This window comes from Aethalodelphis obliquidens, unplaced genomic scaffold, assembly GCF_003676395.1.
Source record: "Aethalodelphis obliquidens isolate GAN/ISIS:26980383/991018 unplaced genomic scaffold, ASM367639v1 scaffold25, whole genome shotgun sequence".
Taxonomy (NCBI): Eukaryota; Metazoa; Chordata; class Mammalia; order Artiodactyla; family Delphinidae; genus Aethalodelphis; species Aethalodelphis obliquidens.
In genome coordinates, this window is record NW_020837969.1 from 194,371 (window position 1) to 211,531 (window position 17,161).

General features: G+C 40.3%; 1 protein-coding gene across 1 annotated transcript in view; it reads right to left on the reverse strand.

The window, feature by feature from the left end:
* The window catches only part of TENM3 (teneurin transmembrane protein 3), a 434,963-nt gene that overhangs the window by 45,186 nt on the left and 372,616 nt on the right, over positions 1–17,161 (reverse strand). Inside the window, exons 16-18 of the mRNA XM_027122504.1 lie at positions 15,059–15,326; positions 13,343–13,486; positions 9,134–9,383 (exon numbers count right to left, since the gene is read on the reverse strand). Coding sequence (XP_026978305.1) covers positions 9,134–9,383; positions 13,343–13,486; positions 15,059–15,326 — 662 coding nt within the window. The remainder of the gene's footprint in view (positions 1–9,133; positions 9,384–13,342; positions 13,487–15,058; positions 15,327–17,161) is intronic.

Below are 17,161 nucleotides of genomic sequence, written 5' to 3' on the forward strand. Positions count from 1 at the left end.
TTTGAAAGAAAAAAAAAAGTAGTGCTGTGTCTGTCTGGGTTGCTCTACTGGAATCCAGAAAGGTAATCTGACGCAGTGACAACGTCTGTTCTGAGCTATGGGGTTAAATACTAAAATGAGGCCATTCAAGAGAAGGAGGCAGTCTTAGTGGCCTAACGCACTCAGTCAGAATGCTGGGTTCATCACTTCCATTTTTAAAATTTGCAAATTAAGCTGCTCTAAAACATGTCTATGAATTTGGTGACATACAGACATTTGTTCACAATACAGAGTACCTCAGTTTTATAAATCTAAATTAGTGCAAATGTAAAATATGTTATGTCCCGTTACCTGTAAAAACGGTTAAGACCAACGTTAGCAAGGAATGGACAAATTATGACATATAGTTGAAATTGCAAGGTAATCCCCTTACATGTACTCAACACCACATTCTTGGAATTAATGTAATTTTGTACTGTGTGCAAATATTGCCTTCTGAAAAAAAAAATTCTAAAAAGAGTTTAAATGATTTGGTACCTTGACAAAGATGTCAACAGGCAGGAATCTCGGAGATTCCACAAATCATTTGATGGCAAAATTGGTTTTACTGATTTTATCCTCATTCTCTTTCTCTCTCCACACACACACACACACTTACAGGCTTGTTTCCATTTATTTTATATGTAGATATTTAAAATATGTAGTATAAATCTAACTACATGAAAATATGTATCCTGAGTAATGGTTTAGTAGTTTTCTCATTACTAGTTAGGTTCTAATGAAGCAGTTCTCACTACTTAATGCTCTTCTTTTTAAGTGGTGAGCACGTGCACTTGACTCTGCTGTGATATTCTGCTGTGAAAGGCTCTGCTGTGAAAGGCTCTAGTGTTCACTGGTGTTTCTCACATTGGTAGAGGGGACAGCTGGCCACAAATTGGGTCTGTAGAGGCCTCTGGGGCTCTAGAAAGCTCTGTGGCGGTGATGTTGGTAGACAAACACCCAGACCCACAAAGGCTTGAACGCCTTCAGATTCTCCTTTCCAGCCTTTAATATCTTTTAGTGACAAGAAACAGGTTAGAGCAAGAGGTCTTGAGTGTGTAAATATGAGGGAAAAGGGTGAAAAGTGATATGAAGAACTCATAAAGAGATGCAAAAAGCCATCTGACATAAAAGCCCTTCAGAACTACTGGGTTAGAGCTGATGATCAACTCGCCATGCTCAGTGTTATTGTATCATGTTTATAAGTTCATGCCTGAGATTTAATTTTATTTAATTTTTATTTTTAAATTAAAAAAAGTTATTTATTTGTTTTTGGCTGCATCGGGTCTTAGTTGCAGGATCTTTCATAGCAGCCCGTGGGCTCTTTGTTGAGGTGCGGCGGGCTTAGCTGCCCCACGGCATGTGGGATTTTAGTTCCCTGAACAGGGATCGAACCCGTGCCCCCTGCACTGGGAGCGCCGAGCTTTAACCACTGGACCGCCAGGGAAGTCCCGATGCCTGAAGTTTTAAATGCAACGAGACATATGGTGTTCCTTAGTGCGGTAGTTTATTACTCTGTAATGAAGTGAAAAGTTACATATCAGTATAACATTCAGAGCAATTTTATAGAGGCTTTTTCCCCCCCTATAATCAGTCTGATATCGACAGAGCTGATCTTCCAGGTATATATATATAGCTGGTGACACAGCTGCAACTCAGTCAAGCTGGGTCTATTTTGGAAGACATGACATTGGAGAGATTCTTTAGTCTTTCCTATCTCCTGATTACATACTAATTATTGTACGGTTGGTTGTAAATATACATACATACATTTTATTTTCTTGCCAGTTGTATAGCTATGAGCATGACCTTTGGACCAGATTGCCTAGGTCTGAACACTAGCTGCATCACTAACTGTGTGACCTTGAGCAAGAAAGCTAACGTATCTTTGCCTCAGATTCCTTATCTGTAAAGGTGATAATAATGCAGATTTCATAGGACGCTGAGAGGGTTACATGAACTAGTACAAGTACAATCCTTACAACAGTGCCTGCCACACAGTATGTACTCAGTAAGTATTAGCTGGGCTTCCCCGGTGGCGCAGTGGTTAAGAATCCGCCTGCTAGTGCAGGGGACACGGGTTCGAGCCCTGGTCCGGGAAGATTCCACATGCCGTGGAGCAACTAAGCCCGTGCACCACAACTACTGAGCCTGCACTCTAGAACCCGCGAGCCACAACTACTGAGCCCACGTGCCACAACTACTGAAGCCCGTGTGCCGAGAGCCTGTGCTCCGCAACAAGAGAAGCCACTGCAATGAGAAGCCCGTGCACCGCAACAAAGAGTAGCCTCCCTGCTTGCCACAACTAGAGAAAGCCCGCGCACAGCAGCCAACACAGCCACAAATAAATAAATAAAATAAATTTATAAATAATAAATTTAAAAAATTTTTAAATACTTAAAAAAAATAAGCGTTAGCTATTCTTTTTTTTTTTTTTTTTTTTTTTTGTGGTACGCGGGCCTCTCACTGCTGTGGCCTCTCCCGTTGCAGAGCACAGGCTCCAGACACGCAGGCTCAGCGGCCATGGCTCGTGGGCCCAGCTGCTCCGCAGCATGTGGGATCTTCCCGGACCGGGGCACGAACCTGTGTCCCCTGCATCGGCAGGCGGACTCTCAACCACTGCGCCACCAGGGAAGCCCCCCTAGCTATTCTTGACATGGCTTGTATCCTGTCTCCTCTTACATTGCTACATCTTTTTGCCTTGTAACTCTAGCCCGTGTAGAAGTGTAATAATTACTGTTAACTAAACTATAACTTGACTTCTGAAAATGTAAACAAGGAAAAAAAATTCTCTAAATTTGGATACGTTCAAATTTGTTTCCTTGGTCCTGCTGTTATACTATAACATCTAAACTACTAAAACGACGCAGATCCTTCTTAAAACATCCAGTTTGAATTGTTTCTAGAGCAATGATGATAAAGGTAAATGAAGAATGCATCCTTTTTCATGATGTCCCTCATTCTGAGAAAAAACAACAGATTTCTGAGATGGTTGCTTGAGTAGCAGTGGCACTCTCTTCAGCTATAGGGCATGAGTTTTCTTGGTCCAAAAATAATGGACATTCGAGTCATAAGCTTTGCCTTTATTGGCATAACTTTTATTCCAGTGGGACAGTAGTAAGAGAAGGTCCAAAGTGCTGCTTTATATTTGCTATTTCCTGTCCTGAAGCACTCCTTCCTTGAGGACACAGAAATTTCTAAATCAAGCAGTATATGCCAGTGGCTTGAAAGATGTCCACCAAGTGAAGGCTCTAATCTTGCAGAGAACTCTACTGTCCAGAAGAACAAATGTGGAGGAGCACGTGGCCCTGGAGAAGAGAATTCGCTCCTAGAAATACTCCCCACAGAATAGCAGGAATCGAGAGCTACATCCACTGCCGGCAGGGCAGCTTGCTATGGCAACCTAGAGCTGCTTCTTGGGTCCCAGCCTTCCCTAAATGAAAGAAGGGATCTGTACTGAAACTCTAAAAGAAAAGACAAGTGAGTTTGGAAATTTGCAGTTGCCAGGCTGGTGGCAAGAAGCTCTGAGCCACGTGTGCGACGCGTCTGGGATTCAAGGACACCTGATCTAAGCACAGAGTTTTCTGATAGCGGTTCTTGTCCTTCTGCCTTCCTGAAAAGCCAAAGCCCTGGAGAGGCTGGGATGGTGGTACAAACGGGTGATGAGCTTTTAGATCAGTAATACATCTGTGAACACGGGAGGCTATGATGACTGCAAACGGTCAGCCGCTGGCAGCTGGGGTGCAGGAAATGGGGGGAAATCTCTATTCAGCAGAAGTACAATAGCCTTCTTGTGTGACTGACTGGGAGTTTCATTTCAGAAAGGTTTATGATAACATTGAGATTGTGACTAATAGCAGCAAAATCAAAGAAACTGAGATCAAGTGAAGAGCCTTTACTATTACTGTGCCTTGATTCTTAACTCACCCTGAACTGCCTAGATCATCACAACTACCAAGCCGTTTTCTCTGCATCTTCCTCAGTTAGATACAGACCCGGTGGTAAATGCAGACTAGATTTGCTCATTTATTTTGTCATAATTCAACCTTCTTACACTTGAGAAATATTTGCAAAGGACAAGCTATAGAATAGATATCATTAGCACTTTTAATCTTTTTAGCTGGAAACTGTACCACAGCACTTGGAACACAGAGTGTCTGAAGAAGCATAAATTACATTTATGTATAAAATTAAACTGTGATTTTCTGGCTAATGAAAGACTGTTTATATTATTGCAAGCAGGGTTTCGGGATGCGATATTTTTGGGCCTGCTTAATTTTTAAATATTAAGTCAATGAGAAGTGCTGAATCAAAATTTTATAGTTTTGTATCTAAACTTTAACCGGTTCAATTTCACAGAACTGTGATTGACCCTTTCTTTGATCTTTTAATTGGCAATATAAAATTCACAAAGTTTAGTTTTAGACCTCCATGCTTAAATGCCCCTTGGCTGGTATTAGTTAATTAATTTAGTTTCCTTTATTTTGGAATTTTAAAGCATTGGAACAGGAGTTAGCTAAAATTTACTGCCTACAAAAAGGGTTTGTTAGCAAACTAACACTATAAACATCGTAAGAGGAAATGTTCAGCATATATAAAAGAAACTTATTTTCTAAGCATTTCAGAAGCTCCCATTTATGTAAAAAGTTTAATATGTTCGGTAGTATTTATAACTATTCATTAAAGTATAGCTAGAGACTTTGATTTGATACAATATCCTGACAAGTACTTAATAAATTTGGTATGACAGAATATTTTGAAATATTAAGACTATTGTTTTTATATTTATTTTACTATTCAATATTTTTATTCATTCTTTCCCCCCATTAGTCCAATTAATGAGACTGTTGACAGGGCATGAAACACACATAGAGGAGCAGAAGCGTGCCTTTTCCTACTTTACTTAATCATTAACAACCGACTTCTCTGTCCATTTTCATGGATTTAGACATAGTTTTCTTTTTCTTCCTATCACTTACTCCTAAGCCTTTCATGACGTTTATGCTAGCCAGGAAAGTGGAGATAAGGAGAAATCCAGGTGGATCCTATCATCTGGCAAAAGGAAGATGATACAGGTAGGTAACTAGGAAGAAGCACCTGAAAAGAATTTTAATTTTTAAGCTAAATGAAGAAGCTCCGATGAGCTGAAATATCGTCATTTTGTTTAGGTCAATTTTGATAAATTAGTTACTAAGTGAAGGGAATCCCTATTTTTGTCAATGATTTTGTCCTCTGTTTGATGACTTGAACTCAAAAGCCTTGGTTATTTTCTACATCTTTCTCTTTTTCATCAGCCATACACAGTGTGTCCATCCTCTGCCTTCCTTTATTTTACTGGCTGATTGCCTTCATGACTTGCCAGACTATTTCAGGTAGCATCTCGTGGTTTCACGTAACAGCCTTCCAACTGATCTTCAAGTCATCCTGAACACTGATACCAGATTCACCTAAAAGGCCACTTTGAGATGCCGCTATCTTGTTCAAGACCAGACCATGGTTCCCTACTGTCTCTGTTACCCTGTAGGACAGGAGAGGAACTCCTTAGAGCTACCAAGGCCCTGAGCTCTCTGACCCTAACCTGCCTTTCTACCTGTGTCTCTCATTATTACCAATATGGTAATTTTGGTATTATCAAAATTATAACTTTGAAGTGGATCGGGCTCCTCTTAGAACATGTCCCGCTCGTCTCTTTTGAGCACGTAAGTTGACTTACTCTATATTCTTTTGTTACCCAGTCCAAGCTCACTCTGCTCGCCGCATGACAGCCTAATAAAGCCGCAGACCGAGAAGGTGGCAGACTACAGTCCCCAAATAACCATCTTATCGGGCTTTGGATGCCAGTTTCTTTTATAGCACAGTGACGGGGAGGAGATAAGGAAGTAAAGTAAAAAGGCCACAAGTTTTGGAAATATCCCCTGGAATGGCCAGCCTGGGGGAGGGGATGTGTTAATTTCTTCTTTCTTGCAGCCATCCGCAGGTGGGCAGGGTCTGGATGTTCCCCTGAACAAAGACACTTTGGTTTAACATTCAGGCAGAGCGGCAGGGTTCCCCGGGGCAGGCCATTGTGTATAGACAGTATCCTTTCAGTGAACAAAAGCAACGGGAAGCAAGGGTTAAAGTAAAAGAAACAGATCCAACAGGTAGTCAGCTTGGGCTCCTCCCTGTTTATTCATGACTGCCCTCCTTCCTCCTGGTTGTTTTGTGTAAGCAGACTTCACCTTAGAGCTACGGCAAATACCCACCTTTCGGGGAAACCTCCGACCCACGCTCCCATTTCCCAGGAATCCCTTCCTGTACAGTTACTCTCGCAGGACAGGCCACGGATGTGATGAAGCGTCAAAGAACGACACTGATGATGTGATTCAGTCCATTACATGCACATCTTGTTTCCCCTACTAGATTGGGAGTTCTGAGAGCATGGACTTTGTCTCACAATTTGTCCAAGAGCCCAGCACATGGTAAGCGATCAGTTAACACTGACTTAATAAAGACGAAATCAAGTTAAAACCCAAACCAGTGTATTTTACATGCATGGCGCATAAAGGAAATGCAAGCACCCACACGTAGCCAGGATAACGTACAGGGGAGAATCATGAGAGACGGGTTACAATGAGTATCACTGACGAACAGCACGCGTTAGTACGTAATGAGTTCATTTTATAAAGTACTGTTGATAAAAAAGGTAGCTCTAACCTCATAGATTTTTTTCCCAGAGAGACGATAGTTCTAGGTAATTTGTCAAATGATTGTGAAATAAATCTAGCTCTTTGCACACCCAGGGCATTAGCCCATAGAAACCTGGCCATTTGGACAGATGAAAACTGGCTGTGTGGTACAGTGCAAAGAACACACGTTTTAGAGGCATTCAAATCTCTGCTCCCCATTTCTTAGTTATGTATCTTGGGGAAGATACATAACCTCCTTGAGCCTCTGTCAGTTCCTGTGTAACCCGGAAGGGCTGTTATGTGGGTCTGCAGCACCGTGTATCTGGCACCGTGCCTGGCACGGAACAGGCCGGCTTGTTAAAAGGTGGCTGCTTTGATGGGCTTTCTGTATTGCCTCCAGTGTTTTTGCATTTAGTTGGTGCACACACCAGGTTGTCTTCTTTTCTCCACAGTTACTAAGAAGGCAAGGCCAGAAAAAGTTTGATATTCTGCTGTGGTTTCTAAAAGCAGAGCTTTGCAGGCTCAGAAGTCTGGAGAAATTCCGTGTTAGTTTTTGCATGCGGCTGGGCTATTAGCTGGTAGCATAAGATCAATGGGGGAGCTTAGGAAAAGGTCTTAGGACCAGGCCTGGTCATACCGATATGCGACAGCTACACATCTTTCAGCAGAACTTTTTAATTTCCTAGTTGTCAATCTCTACACAACAGTTTAACTGAGTCATGTGGATTTATTCATCTCAAGGACTTCACATAAATTATCACTAATTTTTCTATCTAATATCACTTTATTAGTTATTTTAATGGCCAAACTACATTTAACGTATCCAATATGTCTTCCTTTTTTTGGCTAGCTTTACTTGCAAACATATTTTTTTCTCCCTTTTTTTTTTTTTTGCTGTCCTGAGGAAAGTTTTTCAGTCAAAAGTGTCCATATATTATACAAGCTTGCCCCGTACCTTCTCAGCTAAGCGAACAGAGCAAACAGAATCTGGAAAACTTTTGAACCTATATATTTGCTTCGACTATAATCATTCTTAGCCTCGAGGAAAGTCTTTTCTTCCATAATAATGTCAGTGGAGACACTACTTCTTAAAACTCAAATCTAGTAATTCTCTCAACTTAGGAAAACATAAATGGGTTTTAAACACACAGTTTTAACTGCAGCAGCAATGAATTTACCAGGAAGTCAAGAAAGCTTAACCTTTAGGGCCCCTTCGCTTGTATGGGCTCCTTCCAAGACCAATGAGGGCCCTGGCAGCGTATTCAGGCGATCTCATGTTTTTAAAAATTTGCCAAAGTAAACTATTTTTAGATTCTTTTTCTTAAACAGAATCCCCCAAATTGAATAAGCTTTGGGCCCAATAAAGCAGAATCTGCCCTGGCTATTGGTCAACTCTACTCTCCGTAAACTCTCCCAGCTGTGCTTCACATGTTCTCTTCTATATGGCTCAGAGTCAGTAACTGAAGTTTACAGATTTTGTCGTTGTTGTTACATAGAGATGTTCATTATACTAATTTTTTTGTGACAGAATTTACTTTGTTAGCCAACTTGAAAATATAAATTGCACAACAGGAGCTGCAAGATGTTGTATAATAGTAGTTCATTTGAGTAGTTTTCATTCCTTAGATGTTCTGTGATACTGAGTTTCCTCTCTCATGATGAAATGTTCTTAGAAAACGATGTCAGATAGTCACATTGAAAAGTAAAAAGGACATTCAAAAATATACAATAACTTTTAAGCAAGATGCTTACCTATGTCTAAAATCTTTATTTCTTGGTGGAAGCAGACAAAAAAAGGCGGAGAAAAAAGCATAGTTAGAAAAGGTTTCTACATCATGAGTTGAATACTGAGATTTTAATTATTTTATGGAAAATTGCTGACTTAAGCAGAAATAACACTGGAAATGAATTTTGTAGGCCAAGGTTCCTCAAATAACTTACAGAACAGGATGACTTTGCTAATCACACTTAAATGAACAATGCAGAAACAGCAACTTGTTACTTTAACTATTGGCATTGTGGTTGATGGGTTAACCCAACCTGAAGATCCAATATTCTAGGTGAAAGTTATAGGCTTAGTCGGTTTGCTATTATGTCCCAATACTGTAGGAAAATATTTTACGCCTTAATTTCAACGCATGTGAAACAAAAGAGTGACAACCTATATCATAAGGTTATTCCAAAGATGGCTTATTGGAGTACAGAGAATTCACTGGGACAGTGCGACGCTTACACGCTGGGTGGCTTCATAGTCTTCTATGCATTTATGGCACAACATATACGTGCTGGGCTTTTCTTACCTTTAACCAAGAATTTAACTGCTTCCTAAGGAGAATTGTAAACACTGGAAAGGTACGTTTAAATAAATGAATCAGTACGTTAGATTCAACATTTTTTAAATAAAGGCATGTTTAGCTCTGATTAAAGTCCCGAGCTACGCAGAGACATACCTCAGTTCCAAGACGCTCGTCACGTTCCCGGAAGGGAGCATCCGCCGCACGTAGTTGAAGTCCCCCACGTACAGGCTGCCGTCGATCCCACAGGCTAACGCCACTGGGGCCAAGAGTTTATTCCCGTCAGCTGGACCATTGCAGCTCGGGCACGAGATGCTGCGCCTCCGGCCGTTGCCCATGATGCTGCTGACGACGGGAGGCTGCTGGGAGATAAACTGGTTTTCTCCGTTTCCCTTGTACAGTATACCTAGAAGAGAGAAAACACATTTTTCTTAAGATGAAAGGAGCAGAGATGAAAAGCAAACGTGTTCACTCTAGAAACCACAATTCACTGCCTTTTCGAGTTGGACTGGGAAAACTGTCATCTAAAGTGCTTTTGGAAAGAACTCCATTCAGTTACCTAGTGTAAGATATTATATGGCAAGATACAGAGGATACATCAAAAAATGCCGTCTGTTACGGATTTAAGGAATGTCTGGTGGAAGAAACAAAGGACTAACAAGAAAACTTAAAAACCCAAATTCTCAACATCAGTGATTCTCAAACTTGGCTACACATTGGAACTGACAGGGGAGCTGTAAAAACTACTGATGCTGGGATCTCACCCTGAGGGATGCTGATTTAATTGATTTGGGGTGCAGCCTTGGCACTGAGATTTTTTAAAACTCTCCAGATGCTCTTAATGTGCAACCGAGTTTGAGAACCATCTCTACACAATGTTCTTTAGGGAACTGCAAGTTTGCCTAATTGTTACAGGATGTCGAAAACATTCTATATTAATCCAACTAATAAAAATGGGCACCGTAAATATGAATTTCTTCTTTATGAGTTTATCACTGATTTTTAAAAAGTTAAATACACTTTATAGGAAACAGAGGTAGGAAATATATATCAAACCTCCAACATACTACTATACTGCTGAAGAGTATCCTTCTTGCTTACGCTTCAGCCTGCCCTGAGAATGCATGTGCATGCAACGACTCAAGATTTCAGACATGACAAAATTGGGAAGGGCAGTTACAATGTAGAGTGAATTGGGCTTTTAGACATGACAAAATGCCAGTCTGCTCTACTTCGGTCTGCAATGAAAACCTGAGAGAAAATCCCAAATAAATATTTTCATAGTTAGAAACTGGATTTGAGTGGAGATTCTAACTCTATTCATTTACCATTTTTATACATAGATCACTGGTTCCATTTTGCTCTGATGTAACTGGATGGTCAGCTGTTATTGTTCCATATGCATTCAAGATCCTTCTCAATGTGTTATTCTCTGTAAACACCCGTTGTTTATACTTTTTAACAGATATACTGTTAGAAGAATCAATCCCATGAAAGTACAAACAGGAAACTTGAGGAAGTGTTTTTTCCTCCCACTTTGGGATAATTTTAAAGTGAAGAAGAAAGCAGAATGATGATGCTCCTCTCATAGCTCAGCACATTTTAGGTGAATTCTGGGATTCCTTTTTTAATGCTTTGCTATTTGGGGGATGTAATAATCATAGCCAATCTACACAAAGAAATCAGGACTGATAAAACAGGTTTATTCAAATTCAGGGAAAATCATCTAAATAAGGCTGGATCATAAGAGCAGATGAAAGGCATTTTGCCTTGAAGATTCAAAGAATACATTAATGAGCCCTAAGATCTCTCTTTCTGTGATTACGTTATTTGACAATTACGGGACTATAATTTCCTAGAAAAGCCAGTTCTGTAATTTTCATCAGGACAGTCCCACAAAGTCGGCCTACTGCTCTACTGCATCTGACTTATTCCTTCATTTCTTAGAGCGATCGGTCTTTCGTGATTCTCCTCTATTATGACAGAATAGAAAGATGAACATGAGAATATTTATTTCCATGTTCCAGGGTGCCTGCACAAACACCTGTCACTGTCTACATTTTTGTCTTCTCTTCTTCCTTAATATATTTCCATAGCTCATCCACCTTGTCATGATTACAAATCACTTTGTTTACTCAATTAGACACACGTCACTTTGAAAAGCCACTACTTGTCAAACTGCTCTTGGATAAAATCTGAAATCACAATCAGTTCTCTGTGAATTAGGTTAGCTTGCATTTTAAAATAATATCTATTTTATAATTTATAACCATTTTTTTGGAGGACGGAATTTGGTGTGGCCCAGTTTTTACATCTGACCTGATATCTTAATAAAAATTAAGGGCTTCCCTGGTGGCGCAGTGGTTGAGAGTCTGCCTGCCAATGCAGGGGACACGGGTTCGAGCCCTGGTCTGGGAAGATCCCACATGCCGCAGAGCAACTAGGCCCATGAGCCACAACTACCGAGCCTGCGCGTCTGGAGCCTGTGCTCCGCAACAAGAGAGGCCGTGACAGTGAGAGGCCCGCGCACCGCGATGAAGAGTGGACCCCGCTCGCCGCAACTAGAGAAAGCCCTCGCACAGAAACGAAGACCCAACACAGCCAAAAAAAAAAAAAAAATTAACTATACATTATTCTCTGGCAGACTGTACCTATTTTTACTATATATATCCACACGCAGAATATCTATGCGTTTCTTAATCCTCCCGAATATGACACTGAGTGTTGAGTATCAGGTACGGGCTTTCCTCAAGTTCTTTGCTTGTACTCTTCTTACTGGTTCATAATCTCTTGGGTGAAATCCTGTGGCGAACTGGTTATGAACTTTACCCCATGTTCTCATAATAACTAAAATGCATGTGGAGAGGTTTTTCCTCCCATTTTGTTGGTAAAGAACTGGAGGAATATAGCAATATGTCAAACCACGTGAAACATAATTGTAGAGAATTTAATTGAGAGCCGCTCCTAGCATGGCAGCCACATGGTTTTGCATTTTGAAAGACGTGGTTAAACCTCGTGACTGATGTAGCAGGCTTCAGACACTGCTGATGACCAGAGAGGGCACAGAGAGCATCCTCTGGGGTTGGGACGCCCCACGTCTCCAAAGCATGTGCTGCATGTGGCACTAGTTTTCGGCTCTGCTCCCAACCTTCTGAGGTGCAAAGTGAACTAAAACCTGATGTCCAGGACACAGCCGGAAAGGAAGGAGAGCTTAGCACCGGTATAAACTAGGAAAGGTGCAAACGGTCTTTCTGTTTTGTCTTTTTCTTACTACTGATTGGCTCAGTACGATTCTCTTCTGGAGGTGAGGCCCAGCATTTTCAAGCACTGGCCTGGAAACTGTTTTAGATTTAGCACGTTTGGAAAGTTTAAAATGTATCCTCTCCAACTCCGACACACTTTTTTTTTTTTTTTTTTTTTACAAAAAGAATCAATATCAAAGCAACATTAGTCTGAAAAAGCGGCCATTAATCATAGTTAAATATTTAGTTGTATTGCATGCTCAATTCGGCATTCTGAACCTCAGAAACCTCTGCTAAGAGAAAAGCTAGATTATTTCGACAAGACTGAATTCTCCTCTGGCTATTCGTAAGAGAAGGGCAGAGAGTTACTAGCATGGTATATGGTTCAGGATAGGAGGTGACAGCAAGTTACCTTAGGATTCTGTCTTTCTAGCAAAGCACCTATACATTATCTGAGATGTAGCCAGCATGTGGGTAAAATGTTAGAAACAGAGCGAAGACAACAGAATTTGTTTAATGTAAATAATATTCTTTGTGAGATGAAGCGGGTCACATTTTGCAAATAATTTATCTCTTTTGGTTTGTGAGATCTGACATGTTTTTTCAGAGCATATTTACTTATAAGGTCTACAACACATAATACTCTTGATTCTTGCTTTTTTTTCTAGATTACTTGCAAAGTCAAATGACAGTATATGTAACCCAATTTGAGTGGGAGAAGTTTTTTCCCTCAAATACAGTCTAAGAAGAACTGAAAAATAATCTAGATACTGAGAACAGACTAATTACTTAAGGATTAAGATCTACTAGAAACATTTTGGTAAAGTCACTTGGCATTTTATTTTTTCTTTACTTAAAAAAAATCTCCCTCCCTTCATTTTTCGTAAACCTCCCTAAAGCACTTTGGATCAACTCACTGACTTCCTGGGAAAACTATGTTGGTGGCGAGCATATGAACATTGTGACGTGTATTATGTAGTTCCCACTTTAGGCTTTTATAGTCTTTGAAAATACACTTTTTTTCCCCCTACTAATTCTGATCCTACAGCATGCATGGGATAAAATATTGCTGCAGTTTAATCAATTTGAAGGTGAGTAATATTATCTGTGAACAAGATCTTACCATTCTGAACGTCCAATACGTGATGTTTATTTAATGTCCAACCGCCCATGTTGGAAGCATCTAATTCGTAGCCTTGCAATATGGCGGTCCTTTTCTCCCACAAAGTCAGGTCCAGACACGACTCATATTCGTATCCAACCGACACTAGAATCAAAACAAGTCACAGTTCATCTTCCCAAACACAGGCAGAAATGGAATTTATTTCATTATTTTGATAAAACTGCTTTTTTCACTGATGTGCTCTGAGACTGTATTTCCACTTATTTGTGAGCAGAGTCTATTTTTATATGAGAAGATTTGATCACATAAAAGGTGTTTTTCTAAAAAGTGATCTCCAAATATTATTTCTGTACTGCCTTAATAGAAAACTAGTATTTTTTCCCACTTATCACAAGGGGTTCACAGCACAAAATGAAGTTCAGATCAGGTAACTGGGCGAATCATTAGATCCGATAAATCAGCCCCGAATGCTGATCAGATGATAACAACTAAAAATAACGTTTGCTGTCTGAATAATTAGTGATGTTTAGTTTCCAAGAGTATTAAGTTATGGAAAATATTTATAAATAAGGTTCAATATAGCAAAAAGATAGCCAGGTTATGACACCATATTCATATGTTATCAGGAACGAGCAATAAAACTAGCAGTAAATTAATACGAACAAATTACAAATGGAAAACTTCAGAGTTCACAATGAAACGTGGGTTTTAAAATTTAGAACAAAGTGAAGGGAGAAGTGGCAATTATCTGACTGATTTGAACTAATTCCAGTCCAAATTATATATTAATTTCAGAATAAAATGTCTACCATATTTTCAGGTAACAGCTAATAGAACAAAACACATGTTTTCCTTTAGTTTTTGATGTTCTGAGCCTGAGCCTGGAGCTACACTATGCATACCTCAACAGGTCAAACTTTGATTGCATTGTCCAGTCATGCAGTGAAACAACTAGCTTGATGTTTTAAGAATATCATTCCACTGAGTTGACTATTTCTTCCAGTCAGAAGAGCTGGAATAATTTTTGGACACAAATGTTGTCTGATGTCATGTTAAAATATCATTATGAAAAAAAATATATCATTATGAGTTGAAACTACACTAGCTGTTAGATACTGAAAATATTTTAAAAAAAGGATAAGGAAAGGGCTTCCCTGGTGGCACAGTGGTTGAGAGTCCGCCTGACGATGCAGGGGACACGGGTTCGTGCCCCGGTCCGGGAAGATCCCACATGCCGCGGAGCGGCTGGGCCCGTGAGCCATAGCCGCTGAGCCTGCGCGTCCGGAGCCTGTGCTCCGCAACGGGAGAGGCCACAGCAGTGAGAGGCCCGCATACCGGAAAAAAAAAAAAAAAAAGGATAAGGAAAGCTAACGAAATAAAATTATAAAGGAAAAAAAGAAACGAAAAAAGGAAGGGACACAATAAGGAAAAAAACATGAAAAGAAGGACATGGCAGCCTGAAATCTCATTGAGAACATTCTTCTAAGATATAATTTCAGCCAGAAAAATGGATGCTTTCTCCTTTTCATCATATGGAGTACATTCCTCTTCCCCATGGTAGGTTTAAACAAACCAGCTTATCACTTTCCTAGGCAACCTTACTGTCTTCCTCTCTGCTTATCCATGGATTTTCACGTGTCACAAAATGCATTTTATGTTAGTTCTGACTTCAAGACAATGTTTTCAGTTCAGAATATATATTTACATGGGACTTACCAACAGCTTCAGATAGACCATACACCTTTTGATTATAAGCATCTGTTTTATCCCATATAAAAGTATAGGCCAAGTTCGGTGAGGCAGGAAACCACTTTTGAAAGAGTCTTCCTACTACAGCTACCATCAGATGAACCTTCATTAAATTAAACGGGATAACGGACTGGGTCATGGTGATCTTAAGTACTGACTTATATCCAGCAGCTCTGGAACTCAGGTAGGAAAGTTTCAAATCTGTTCCTGGAATTGTGGTTTCTTCATGGAGTACCTAGGGTTGGAGAAAGCAAACGGTGATCATGTACGGCTATTAGGTAAAATGCATTGAAAAGAACGGAGCCAAGCAACTAAAATAAGACCCTAAAGAGTCACTAATCATAAACATGCATTTGAGATGTTATCTTATTCAATAATTAAAAATAACTCCTCTGCCAGCCCAATTTTTCTTCTCCTAAAAGCTTCTTGTCATTTATTCTGAGTTAATCACAGCTCAGGTGCTACCCCTCATACAGGAAATACTGTGACTGCTCCAGCAGGCTGACATGCAATGACTCGTTAGTTTATGGTCACTGTGGATTCTCACTAACCCATCTTTCACGCCTATGGCCCTGAAGAATTAGAGCAGACATTTGTAAGACGGTTAGCTCAGCACAGCAATGTGGTCCAGGCCAAAGATCTGGACCACGCCAGCTGGCTCATTCAGGGATTAAACCTACTCCTAAAGGCAGGAATGATAGCAAAACAGACCAATTCATTTGGGTTAAATTGTAGCAAATTCCATATTCATGTTGGAAGGTAATAGCACATACTCATAATTAGTTAAACACTGAGCTTCAACTCACCACTGATTTTTGATATGATGGTACATGAACTAATAGTTTCAAGTTGCGTAAATTTTCCCCCAGAGAACAACTAATGTGTTGTTGAATGCACGCAAAAGACACTCCATATATACTTTTTGAATTGAAACGAGTGTAAAAAGTTAACATAATTACCTGCATAAGAATCATCTCCTTTACAAATTTAAAAAATCAAAGTCTTAACCCCACAATGTACGCATCGCTGTGCCTTGGTCAACGAATGCCAACAAATTTATCCTGACATATGCAAAATATATTATGCCAAAACATTATTTAAATGTTTTGAAAAATTTATGTTACATTGTGTATAAAATCTATCCAAACAATTCAGATTCTACTTACTAGTGATGCTATCAGTTTGTTTAATAATAATAGCTCGTCCTAGGCTTACGACATCTACCGTAAAGTGCAAGACTATCTATGTTTAAGAACCTACCCCAGGAACTCACCACTTTCTCTACTAAGAATTAAATAGCATTCTCAAAGGCTGTCTCATACTGCTCTATGAATATTCATTATTCAGACTTAAAGGACTACTTTTTCGCTTAGAAAAATCTTAGAATAGCGATTCCGTGTTCAGTAGTGTTTCTCCTCCTTCCAGTTCCTCTCACGTGAAACGGTTAGGAATGATGTATATCTGTCATACAAATTTTTTTTTAAATTTATTTATTTTTGGCTGTGTTGGGTCTTCGTTGCTGCACGCGGGCTTTCTCTAGTTGCAGCGAGTGGGGGCTGCTCTTTGTTGCAGTGCGCGGGCTTCTCATTGTGGTGGCTTCTCTTGTTGCGGAGCACGGGCTCTAGGCACACGGGCTTCAGTAGTTGTGTCACGTGGGCTCAGTAGTTGTGGTTCACGGGCTCAGTAGTTGTGGTTCGTGGGCTCTAGAGCACAGGCTCAGTAGTTGTGGCTTGCGGGCTCTAGAGCGCAGGCTCAGTAGTTGCGGCGCACAGGCTTAGTTGCTCCGTGGCATGTGGGATCTTCCCGGACCAGGGCTCGAACCCGTGTCCCCTGCATTGGCAGGTGGACTCCCAACCACTGCACCACCAGGGAAGCCCTGTCATACAAATTTTAATAACTTAAGTAGAACCCATGCTACTGAGGGTGTAGCTGTCACTTTCAATATAAACAATCACGCGGTTGGAAGTAGAACAAAAGAAGGGGCTAAACAAACTTCCATTCGGCCTGTGAGTCAGTGTTGGCAGGAAGCGGGATGTGATGCAATCTGGCAGATGAAGAAGGCATTGCTAT